The following is a 12,762-nucleotide window of genomic DNA, read 5'->3' as shown; positions in this document are numbered from 1 at the left end:
TATATAATATGTATTTTATATAATATATTCTATATAACATATTTTATATAATATATAGAATAATATAGTGTATATTGACTATTACATATAATACATAATTTATAATATAGATCAGAGCATACATATCATTTATATATACTATAGAATATAGCATATAGTATGTTATATATAATTTATGTACAGTATTACAGAATATATATTACGTACTATATAATTTAATTATATTAAAACAGGTGTATAAAATCACAAAGGTGGAACATTAGAGCTTAAACCTCCAATTAGGAATTAATAGTCTGAAAGCTCTAATCACTCTAACACTTTACCCTGACTTGAGAAACACTGAGTAAGACATCAAGAAGAGGCAGAGGTGGTGGTAAACGACAGTTCAGACAGAAGCCTTGCACTCACCGGATGGAAAATTGTCAAGGAAAACACATTAGCAACACAATAACTTATTTTTAATGTAGAGCTGTTAGGAAAACACAATTATATGCTTCATTTATGCTGCGAGATATAACCCAACTTATGGTAAAAGCATTTAGAGCTCGTTTTGTAAAACAACAGAGGAGTACAAAGGTAACAGGGAAAAACTGTGCCCCTCGAGGGGATCACACTCCCCCCGCCCAGTGGGGCCAGTCCCGGTGGAGCATCCTCACCTCCCGCTCCTTGGATCCACCAGCAGAGATGCAAAGTGAAGGCAGAATGAAAATAAAACATTTTTCTTCAAATGCTGCAGAAATATCACAATGGTGACAACAACCACCGGGAAAAGGGCTGGCACTGCCCATCTTTACAACGAGCAAGAGCTGGAAGGGCTCTGTCCCAGGTGCTCTCCCCCTGCCCTGGCATGAGGATCAGCAATGCACTATCCAAGCTATAGGATGCTCTGGTGTGTTACAAGCAAAATGCAATTTGTGAACAAGAAGTTTTCTCCATTAGGGATGCACAAACTGATCCCAGCACCTACTGCAAGCTCAGATGTCCGAGTCCAGAGCTGTTTGTGGATTTACCCCACAGTTATAGTGGCATAACACCCATAGGCTTTGGACCACTGGTGTAGAGGACAATGTTTATCATTGATTTGAAGAATCACAAATAAATCAGAGAAACTTGTACAGTTTTGATCCTGAATTTTTGGTCTCTCGGTGCCTCTACTGCTGTGGATCAGGCCCTTGACAAGGTCATTCAGAACCAGCCTCAACAAACATGTTGTTATATACAAGTCAGACCAGTCTTCAAAACATCTCACAATGTTCCAAAAACAACCAGATTAAAGCCCTCCCTCTGCACATGCAGAGAGAACAACAATTTCTATGAATGGATGGACATTCATTACTTAGCTCCCAATCCCTGACTTAAAGCCCAAGGCACAATGGAGCTTCAAACATTTTCTGCTCACAACCCACCAGAGACAGCTCCAGAGAACACAGGGTTGTCCCACTGAGCAGCTCAACCACTTTTCAGAGGAAGCTCTTGCCCATATTCAAGGCTTAAAAAAAAATCCACATTTGCAAATGAACAGGAGCTGCCTGCCAAATGAGAATGAGATGGGCCTCAAATTAAAAATCTGCTGGACTTTGTTCTCCATCCAAAACCCTCCATCTCCAAAGAAAGATTTATGTTACTTCAAAACAGAGTTGGCTTCGAAAGTAGAAAGGGAAAAGAATATATTTTATCTTCCAGAATGGCAAAGCTGTTCTGGAACAAGGAAAAAGGGACCATGTTTATCACTGCAATGTACAATTTATTGTGAAAGTCAAAACAGAATGTTCCACAGAAATGCATTTGCTACATTGACCCAGGCTCATACCAGCAGCTCAGATCCCATTTCTGAAGGGTTCTTAAAAGAAGAAGAGAGCATTGGTTGCAGATTAATACTCATCCCATGACTAGTAGATTTTAATTATCCATAATTTATGATGGTGTATTGGCAAAATAGTTTTTGCAAGACAGAGGGTGTGTTTGGAGATGCAAAGACAGAGAGTCCTACCAGAAAGATCCAGGAAAAGGTTTGATGATGCTGTTTAATCCTAGAGAAATGCTGCAGGGTTAACAGGGCTCCCCAGCATTCCCAAGCACCACAGGCACCTCCAGGATGACAGGAGTGTGCCTGCTCTGCAAGGATTCAGCATTCCCAGGCTGGATCCTCCTCCTCCCCATCAATCAATCCTTGCCCTCGGTGGAAACTGGGCACCGTGCACTGGTCATTGTAACACCAGAAGCAGTACAAAGAATTTATATTTAAATATACTTCTGCAGGAAGAATAGAGAGATGTTAATTCACTCCCCAAAGATGCCCCTGGGGAGCAGGCAGCAGGATCACTCCTCCTGCATCACAGCATCACTGCACACCCAGTGTGAAAGAGCACAGGGTACTGTGCTCGGGCAAGATTCCTGCCATGTGCCTCCCTTGTCAAGGCAATTTTTCCTGAGCTGAGAAGGAAAAACTCCCTCCTGTACTCTGTGGACTCACACACACAATTTAGGATCTGGGAAAATCCTTCCTTGCTGGTATGTCAGCCAGCACGCCGTTGCTAAAGCTCTGCTAAGAGCAAAACGAGCCCCGGTGTTACTGAACTGTGTTTTTTCCCATGGTTTACTTATTGTGAAGTACAGCTGAAGAGTCTCTCTAGAGCTTAACTGGGAAAAAAATCCCCAAATTTTCTTGAAGCAACTAGAGGGATGTGAAAATACCCCACCATAGACCAAAAATGCCCTTAGGTGGTGCAGGAACACGCTGCCTCTTACTTAACAACACCATCACAACACACGGGCAGCCTGATATCCTGTGAGAGCTCCACTTTCACGGCAAGGGAGCACGAGGGGGTCTGCAGCAGACACCAATGCCCCAGGAAAAAGGCCAGAGGGAACAGAAAAAGGGGATTTAGACCCAGATTTAAATGAGGAATCCAAAAGAGAGGTAAGTGTTTCCTTCAGCAGGGTTCAGGTGGCCGATGACACAGACGGGTGTCGCGGTCTGGACGAGGGCTCCTTGCACAGACAGTACCACTTTCAGCTGAACATCCCCAGTCCCTCGTGGCCACTGTGCAGACACAAGACATGTTCCTGCTGTGCAGTCCCAGTGCTGGAGCAGGTCCTGGATGCAGCTCACGGGAAGGAGGCGAGAGGTTGTCATCGGCGTGGGAAATACTCCTCACAGCGGGGTCCTTCGGGGTGGCTCTGGGAAGGTGCTGCTCCTCATCACCCCCACACCTTGCACTGAGCCACTCCAGTCCTAAAAATCCTGCCAAGGAGCATCAGTCCTCCAGTCTGCGAGCACCAGGAAGTTTGGGGTTGGCTCCACTTCCCAGCTGCCATGGCAGGCTGCTCCCTGCAGGATCAGGTGACAGGGACTGCTTTACACGGGGAGCCCTTTTCCCCTGCCTTGGTGCCACCGGTATTCCCGATGCATCAGAACTCCTCACCAAACACAGGCAGCAGTGGGGGAGGCTCCTTCTCACCCTGCCCGACAGGGTGGGAGGGATCCCATTATCCACTCATGGGTGTCCAATCCCTTGCTACCCCCTCCATCCCACTCCCAGTGGCCAGTCCTTCGAGGGAAAACAGGGATGCTGGGGAAGCGGTTAAAGAAAAGGTGCAAATACCCCCTTTCGGGGGTGGCCCTGACTGAACATACATTCCCATTTCATTATCCTTCTAAACATCCCTTGTCCTTTCAGAAATGGAAATGCTGATGTGCAATAGGGCCCTCTGTAGCTGCAAAGAGAAATTGTGGCTTATTTGCAGGGCACAGGTGGGATGGGAGACCTCCCAGTAAAACTATATCACGTCCAGTAAGTGCACAAAACAATTCCATTAACATTTCAGGATGCTCTGGGCTCAGGCACATCTCCACAGCAGCTCACAGCGATGGGCAGGGCTCTGCTGTCCTCCCAGTGAGTTATTTATGCACAGTGACACGGCACAGTCCTTCCCAGCCTCACTGCCTCTCCCCAAATAAATAAATAAATGAAGCAGCCCTTTGGAACAAAAAAAAAAAAAAAAGGTGAACCTGAACACAACAAATCCTTTAAATCAAAAGGTTTTAGAGCCCTTCCCTAAACTCAGCCAAGCAGAAGACAGCGAAGGGCCTGTAAATGCTCCTCACCGAGGGTCCTTCCTAGAGATGGGTTTTATCCAGGATATCTGCATGCGATAGTGGGAGAACTTCTGATTTTTCCAGTCCACCCTACCCTCCTCTGGAGCTTTATGAAGTGGAAATGCTTTGAGGCAGACACTGTTCTAGCCCAGCTCTGAGCTGAGCTGCCAGCACCAGGCAGGAGCGATGGGATTGGGACTGGTGTGAGGTTCTGGAGTTTCCCAGAGTATCCCGTGTGGCTGCGAGAAGCAGGAGAGCTCAGGCAGTGCTCTCCGTGGCAGGCACAAGATAACAGTGTGCTGTGGGTGATCCTTGGTGGCATCCCACCCCACACCAGCCGGAGTTCTCCAGAGCAAAGGCAGCAGGAGCCACCACCACCCGCTCCACGGTTTGACGCCAAAGTTACAACCCTTATACCTGCACTCGGCCGGGAAAACAAAGTCAACCATTTCGTCTCTGGCTTCCTTCCAGCAGCCTCATCCCACAGACAAACGTGCACGGCTGTGCATAAGCAAATGTCATTTGATAACTCAGAAAAGAAAGGGGGGGGGGAGGAAAAAAAAAAGCGCCCTGAATATCAGCAAAGGGTAAGTCACTTCCTTTCTTCTCCCGCTGCCTTAAGATCCTCCGTAGCAGTGACAACAGCAGCATCTGGTGGCAGTGGTCAGTACCTGGGGTGCTCCTCTCCGGTGTCCCATCCACCCTGGCCGGCACCAGCACCCATCGCACCCGCTCGCCCGCCCGGGCTGAGCTCGCTGCAGACGCAGAGGAGGCGATTCCCCGCAGCCTCCCGGCCGCAGCGCATCAATTGCGACCGCCTAATCCGGGACTAATCTCAGGGATTCAGGCCACGGATGAGCTCACGACGAGGGGCCCCGTGCCCCAAGGCTCGGGTGGGCACTGCCGGGGGCACACGGGACCACCGAGCCCCGGGGCACGGGGCTGAGGCGCTGCGGGCACGGCCGCCAGCCCCGGCTCCGGCACGGAACGCTGGACGGCAAACTAAAACCATGCTGACATCTAACAACTTCTTGGTAAAATCGAGCTCCTAAAGCCAGCAGGATTCGAGGGCAGCCGCAGTTCCCAGTGGCACACGCTCACATGATCCCAGATTTCGGCTTTCACACACCGCGGGCTGATGTTTCAGTGGCACGGGTGTCCTGCTCCCAGGTGACCCAGCTCTCGTTAAGTATTTTAAGAGCATATTTAGCATTTTAAGAGCAACGGCAATGATAATAAACCAGTTTGAAACGGGCGGCATGCGGATACAGGCGAAAACAACGAAAGTTGTTTCCTTTGTGCGTAATCTGGCATCTCGAAATAAATGAGAACTATTAGGTTTGCTACAACTTAATAAAAAGATATAAATAACCCAAGTGGCGGAGAACAGTTAAATACATACCCTGACACATAAAGACTAATTTGCCGTGTCTGGAAAGCCACGCAGGTTTCCCTCTGCTTCTGTCGAAAGAGTTTGATCACAAACTAACACAACACTGAAATGAGCCGAGAGCATCCTGAGCTGCCGTCCCAATGCAGGAAAGTATTTTCTCCCTTATTAACTTTTTCAAAACAATTACCCGAATTTGGCCCGGGAGGCAGCAAGGATTCTGTCTCGGGTGATCCCCCTCCCTCCAAAGGGATCCGTATCCCACGGCTTTGTAGCTGAAACATCAGCGCTGTTTACCCACACCAAGGAAGACGATACTAGCAGAGAACTCCTTATCCCTGAAGGAGCATCTATCCCCTCCGCTTCGCCTTTTCTAGGATGAAGGAAATTTCCTACAGCACCTCCGCGCTCTCAAATATCCCCTGCGCATCCCTCTCCCGTTACAAGAGGAGGGTGCTTCGCTTTGCAGCTGCAGCGAGCGGGGGAAATGTGGGTTAGGGAGGTCTCGCCGCCGCGCTGTGGGTCTGGGGAGGCACACAGACACCCTCACCCCCCAGGGCTGGGTGTCTCCTCCGCGGGCGCGCAGGCAGGTGGGGGGACGGAGGCGGGGGCCAGAGCCCCCGCTCGGGAGGAGCCGCGACCCGGCTTGCGAAGAAGGTGCAAAACAACAACACGGCGAAGAACAACAGGAAAAAAGTACCCGACAACAAACGCAACAACCACCACCAACCCCCCCGCCCCCCCCCAGCCCGCGCATCGCTCCGGGCCGAGCGCCCCCGGAACGGAGAAGGTTAAACGAGCCCGGCACGGACACACCGACACCCGCTCCCCCCGCGCTCCGCTCCCGGCCCGCCCCGCCGAGCAGCGCCCCGGGCTCGGGCTCCCCCCTCTCCTCTCCCAGACCACTTTCAAAATTCCCTCCCGCCGGAGCCCGGCGCCGCCGGCACTTTCCTGCCCCTTCTCCCCGCGGAGCAGCGGCGGGACGGGGAGCGCGGCCGCCCCCCCGGGGGGGGACCCCCCGCGCCGGTACCTTGTTGCAGTGATAATAATCCAGCGGGCCGAGGCAAGTGGGGTCTGCGCCGGGCAGGGAGCCCACGGCGGGGGGGGGCGGAGGGGTAGAACCGAACGTCCATGCCGGGGCTGCGGGCGGCGGCAGGCGGGGGCTCCAGCGGGCATGGACCCGGCTGCGGCGGCGGCGGTGCCTCTGGCGCGGGGAGAGGGCGGGGAGAGGGCGGGCGGCGGCGCAGGGGGGGCGGGCGGCGGCCCCCGGCCCGCCCCGCTCCGCACCGCCCCGCGCCGGGGCCGCTATTGTTCGCGGCGGGGCCGGGCGGCTCCTCCCGGGCTGGGGCAGAAGGGATGGAGCCCCCTCGGAGCCGGCCCGGTGCGGCCCCTCTCGCCCGTGCCCGGGCGCCCCGGCGAGGGGGAGGTTGAAACAGCGACGCCGCTTCCCGCTCCTCCTGTCACATTTTGTGTGCCCCCCTCCATCCCCCCCCGCAGCCCGCACCGGAGCGCCGTGCCCGGTGTGCCCTCTCCCGACACAGGACGGTGCCCAGCGCTTCCCTCCGCACCTGGCGCCCACCCGCCGGTGAAGGATGCTCTGCAGCGCCCTAAATAGGACCCCATTAGGGACCCCCAATAGGCTTGGAGCCCCTAAGTGCACCGTTTCTGGAAGCGCCCTCCCCACGCGCTCTCCCACCCCGGAGGGAACAGCCAGCCCCAGCCTTTGCACCTGGCATCGGCTCCCCAAGGCTCGGAGAGCCGCCTTCTCCCACCACCCGGATTTCCAACGCTCCCGTCTTTATGGACCCTGCTGCTGGAAGGCAGCACCCATCCATGGCCACCCTCTCTGCCATCCAACTCCCGCGGGCCGGGACTCGCAGGGCACAGCAGAATGGAACCCCCAAATGTGGCCGTGGGGAGGGAGGGTGGAACAGGGGAGGGGGAACAGGCTGGACGCGCAGGGGTCTCCCTTCCTCGCTTTCCCGCTCCCTTCCAACATCTCACAACAGATCCCTTTAGAGAACCGGCCCGGTGGGGGAGAATATTATATCCGGAGTGTTTTTGCAGTACGTTATCCCATTCCCAGATAGAGGGGAACGCTTGAAAGTTACGGCGGCCGATCCATAAGCTCCCAGAGAGCTCACAGGACTGATGGAGTCAGTTTTCTGGCAAACCTCCGCTAGAAATGGGTTTGTTTATATATTTATTTTTTTAAGAACCTCATGACTCCGAAGGCAAATTTGCCATGTGCACCCTACAGGACTCTCTGTAGCTGGAAAGCTGAGCTAAATAAATGCTGAGTTCTTCCACGAGCGTCTTTCATTGCAAAAGCGTGGCCAACTCCTGCCAAATTCAAGGAAGGGGGAGGCGGGCTGGGGTTTCGAGGGAATGCCAGCTCCAGGAATCAAGTGATTATGTAAAAATCGTAGCTCTCATTTAAATTAAAAACAAGCTTTCAGCCCTCGTGATGGTGGAAAAAAATTGATTTAAGGATAAAAATTGACTTGGGCACAAAAACTGCTTCACATTTATTATTATTTTTCGAACACTATGATTTTTGTGGAGAATCAGCATCGATCCCTCTCCATTCAGCAGCAAAGCAGGTCGGCTTGGGGGAGTTCTCCACCAGGCAAGCTGCTCCAGGGCTCCAGGTCAAAGGCATTACAGAGATGTATAATATTTTGCATTAAAACTTTGAATATCTGTTCTCAGCTGATCTGTGCCCTTCCTGATTTACACACACCCAGAAAGGACTGGTTTCCCTCTCTCCCTGTTTCAGCAAATACTGAACTGACATGTCACATTATTAGAGCTTCATTATTTTTGTAAAACCCTCCCAAGCAGAGTGACTGGTATATTATGAAGTATAAATAATTAAAACTAAATGAGAGTTGTCAAAATAATGGAACAAAGTGTATTTTATGATGCATTATTCTGGCTTGTTTATCCACAAAATTCAGTAATTAGTAAGCAGCCTCTGAGTCATTAGCAAGGTTTTACTGTATTATTATCTTTATTAATTATCATAATTATTATATTTCATATATTGTGGAGTCATTGCTAGCAGCTTTGCAGTTAAGGCTGAACTGGCTTTTCCACTAAAAGCAGGATTTAATTCTGTTGTTTCCCACAAAAATTAACACATTTCATCACCAAACGTGCAGCATCTCCCTGGCAGATACAACCCAATTTCTTTGCAGTGCCAGAGACACCCCAACGATCCCTTTCAGACCATTTAAAAGCTTATTTTTCTCTGTTTTCTTAATGCCTCTTCAGATTTGCAACAATCAGCCCTGTCAAACTTTGCACATTCGTGTGCCTCCGTTAGACCTCAAACAGAGACTGATCTGAAACACCCGTTGTCACAAAGTGTTATTGCTATTAATATCCAGAATGCTTTTATATACATATATATATTATATATATATATATGCTGAGGGAAGCTGGCAGAGGAAACACTCTTCATCAGATGAATGTTCTCACAGCTCACCTCATGTCTTCAGTGCTGCTTCTCCTCGTCAGACTGTCAGAAGAAGATGACCCAGGGGAGCTGAGCATCATCCTGAGCATCCTCCCTGCCCAGGGCCTGGGGAACGAGGTGTCTCCAGCCTCCACAGTTCTCTGCCCATGGATCAGCAGCTCCTGCTGCCCCAGGGGGAACCTATCCAGCCTCACCATGTGTTCAGGAAGCCTCCAATTTGTACCCGCTGCTGAATCCTCCTTCAGCCTGTTTTTACCCACATTTCAATGTGTTTTGTCCCTGTGGCACTTTGGTGCCTGTGCTGTGGAGCAAGTGGAGGTCTACCAGGAGATGCAGGTTTGGCTGAATCCCTGCTCTCCTCTAACACTTTGGTGTCCCTCTCTGCATAGGATCAGCAGTGGACCATGGAGATGCTGCCAGGGCTGGAGCACCTGTGCTTTGGAGACGGGCTGGGAGAGCTGGGATTGTCCAGCCTGGAGAAGAGAATACTCCAGGGAGACCTTAGAGCCCCTCCCAGTGCCTAAAGGGGGCTTATAAGAAAGATGGGGACATTTCCTCAGGGCATGTTGTGATCAAGGCCTTGAGGTTTGGCCAAGCATCCAAAGGTGAAAGGAAAGGTCTGGGATGGCTGAAGAGAGCCAGTGACACCAGCTGAGCCACAGCATTCCCAGCAAGGCCAAACCGAGCAGCTAAACACAGACAGGGAAAGATCCCAGTCCTTTTGTTCTTTTCCCAACTGACTCCTCACAAACCCCAGAGCATTTGTAGCTGCTTTGGTCAGGTCGTTGAAAGAGGAGCTCCCAACATGACAACTCACATTTCATGCCTAACATTAGCCCTGGAACAGAAACAGCAGAGTGTGATTATCTCAGCAATCCCATTTAAGCCACATGGACTCCTCACAAAGAAGAGAAAACTCTGCAGTGAGTATTTCTAAATATTAGACTAAATCTGAACAATCATAATTTCCAAGGCACCTTTTAGAGGCAGGAAAAAGTCTCTGAATATATCAGTTTCATTATTTGTTTCAAAGTGGTCCTCCTCCCCTCAACAAACCACCTAGACAGCTTGCTGAAATGATTTTTCAAATAATTTAGCACAGTGCACTTTATTACTTTAAAATAGTGATATCATTTCCCCACTGTATTATGCAGCTATATTTTGACATTTTAGTCTTATCCCCAGTTTATGTCTGAGACCGATTTAATTCAGAGCTACACTCCTTGTTCCCGCTCGGAAGGGGAGAGATCTCTAAATATTCAGTAGTTTCATTGGTCATAAAAAATGCTGAACAAATGGATAAAACCAATTGCCAATAAACACAATGCAAATGTGTACATTTAAATGCAGTGAAATTGGATTAATTAAATCCACATTGCATCTGGATTTACATGTAATACAAAACAAAATTAAATGCAGCTGAAGAGCTTCCTATGACTTTAAAATGGGGCTGATTGAAAACATCTTCGTTTACCTGTGTGGGCTCAGGGTCAGGAACTGCACTAGTAAATAAAAACACTCACAATCTAGATAAGCTAGATTTGACCCAAAAATCAAGGTTACGAATTTGGCATTTCACGTAATTTAAAATCTGATGTATAATTGCATCTCTCTGCTAACAAAACAGATGGTATTAGGCCTTCTTTTTGGCATTGGGTTTTGGTACCTGTCCAAAAAATCTTCTTGACATCCTTTAAATGCAGCTATTTAACCACCTGTCACTTTGCTTTAGATGCCCATTGAATTTCTGACAGGAAAAACATTATTTTGTCTACATGTTATTTCATGACACAAGAAACGTAGCACATATACAGCAAAGTTTACACATTGTGTGAAAATCTATTTTAAAAAAAGAGGAGAGTTGTTACATGCTACTAAGGCAATTACTCCATAATTAATGTCATTGATAGGATAAAACATACCAGAAAACCAAATATAACAAAACAAAACAAGCTCAAACATGTTGGACAAGCATTAAGGATGCTCACAACATTGACTTACAGTTTTCTTCCGCCCTCATGAAAATTTCTCACCTTTGGTCAAATATCTGCTCCTCTTTGGTCAAATACCAACCTGGCTGATGCTTATAAACAAATAATTTTCCCCAAAAAAGAGATTTCCATTAATATGAATATGCTAAAACCAAAAAGTCCCAATACTGTAAAATATATCACCAAATTTCTTCTTGTGTTCAAAATGATACAAGTGCTTAGATACCTTGATTTCTCAAAACTAGGTGCTTCATAGAATCATGGAAGGGTTTGGGTTAAAAAAAGATCTTAAAGATCATCTCATTTCAAACCCTACCATGGGCAGGGACACCTTCCAGTATCCCAGGTTGCTCCAAGCCCTGTCCAACCTGGCCTTGGACACTTCCAGGGATCCAGGGGCAGCCACAGTTCCTCTGGACAGCCTTTGTCTCAAAGGTCGTATGTGCTGTTTCTGCTGGCCAGAGGTTTCAACACACGACGTGAAATCCTTTCCCTAATAAAAGCAGAGAGAACCTTGTCCTTAACCTCACATCCTTAAACCCATAGACATAGACATTCCTGATTTTTCAAAGCATCAGAGCAGGTCCCGTTCTCCAAGCTGTGTAGAAAATGAATTTACTTGGCAGGAGCACACTTTGGGGGCCACCTGCAGGGGGCTTCCTAGAAAATCCTGACCACAGGCTCTGTCCTCATGTCTATCCTGAGTTTGCATTTGACTCTGGTCATTATTTGCCTGTTTGGCTGCCTGGTATCCTCGTTCCACAGCTTGCCTTTTTCCTCATGCTGCTGCTTGGGAGGAGAAGACTCTGAATGGGATGTGCTCACTTAAACCCAACCTGGCCAGGGATGCTCCTGCAAATGTGGGGCAGCAAGATAAGGGTGGCTGCACAGGAGAGAGGAACTTGAGCTCTGGGGAGGAGTGAGGGCCTGGGGCTGTTCAGAGAAGACGACTGGATCCATCTTGGTGGGGTTTGGGACAGTGCTGCCCCAGATCTCCCCTCAGCACAGGGAGCACCAACACACCAGGCTGCCGTTTACAATTCCTCCAGGAAAATGCAAGCTTTCTGCAGGCAAACTGTAAGCAAAGGAGTGGGTTACGTCCAGAAGCATAAATAACAGGTGTTGTCTTGCACAGATGGGCTTTGCAAGCTTTGCCCCAAAGAAGAAGAGAAGCCTTGCAGGAGTAGAGGGGTGAGCTCACTCTGTCACCATCTGGGGAAGGTGGCACGGGATGACCCAGCAGTTTGGGGAAGGGCAACGAGCCTCCAATCCAGCCCATAGACTCAGTCAAAGACCTGACCCTTCCCCAAGGTAGACACACCAAGGTCCACGTTCTCTTCTTGATCCCCAAATCCCCGACAGAGGCATTTTTTTCTCCGTGAGTAAATTCACATGGGCTGCCCACCTTTCACCCACCCCAGGTCCCATCCTCAGCCAGGCAGAACTCAGAGCCACTCCATTTCCATGGGTGGGACACTTAGTGAATAAGGTTTCTGTTAACTGAGTGTTACAAAAAACACTCCAAACAATTTGTCAGGGTCTTGTGCCACTTGTATAATAGAGGAAATTAATCCCAGGTGCCTCCCCGGCCACTGGCAGGAGAATTACACCAGAGATGAATTTGGCTTCATATCTTTAATTTTACTGTGCAGTTGCTGAGAAGAAGTATTGCTTTTGATTTCAAGGATGTCACATACTGTGACCAAGTTTAACAGTTTCTTCAGTTTCTCCCTCCTAAAGTAAAGGAGTCATTTCTTATAACCACGCTCTGAGTGAGTGTCTCAGGCTCACGCTCGGAAAG

At 49.3% G+C, this 12,762-nt stretch overlaps 1 protein-coding gene across 1 annotated transcript in view; it reads right to left on the bottom strand.

Annotated features, from left to right (window-relative positions):
• The window catches only part of LOC113972629 (TOX high mobility group box family member 2-like), a 155,331-nt gene extending 148,709 nt beyond the window's left edge, over positions 1-6,622 (bottom strand). Inside the window, 2 exon segments of the mRNA XM_027693919.1 lie at positions 6,520-6,594; positions 6,596-6,622. Of these exon segments, the coding sequence (XP_027549720.1) occupies positions 6,520-6,594; positions 6,596-6,622 (102 nt within the window).
• Between the last annotated feature and the right edge of the window lie 6,140 nt (positions 6,623-12,762).

Source organism: Neopelma chrysocephalum, unplaced genomic scaffold (assembly GCF_003984885.1).
Source record: "Neopelma chrysocephalum unplaced genomic scaffold, ASM398488v2 Primary Assembly neopelma1_94, whole genome shotgun sequence".
Taxonomy (NCBI): Eukaryota; Metazoa; Chordata; class Aves; order Passeriformes; family Pipridae; genus Neopelma; species Neopelma chrysocephalum.
Note: the sequence above shows the minus strand (reverse complement) of the source record. Positions and strands in the feature narration are given on the sequence as shown.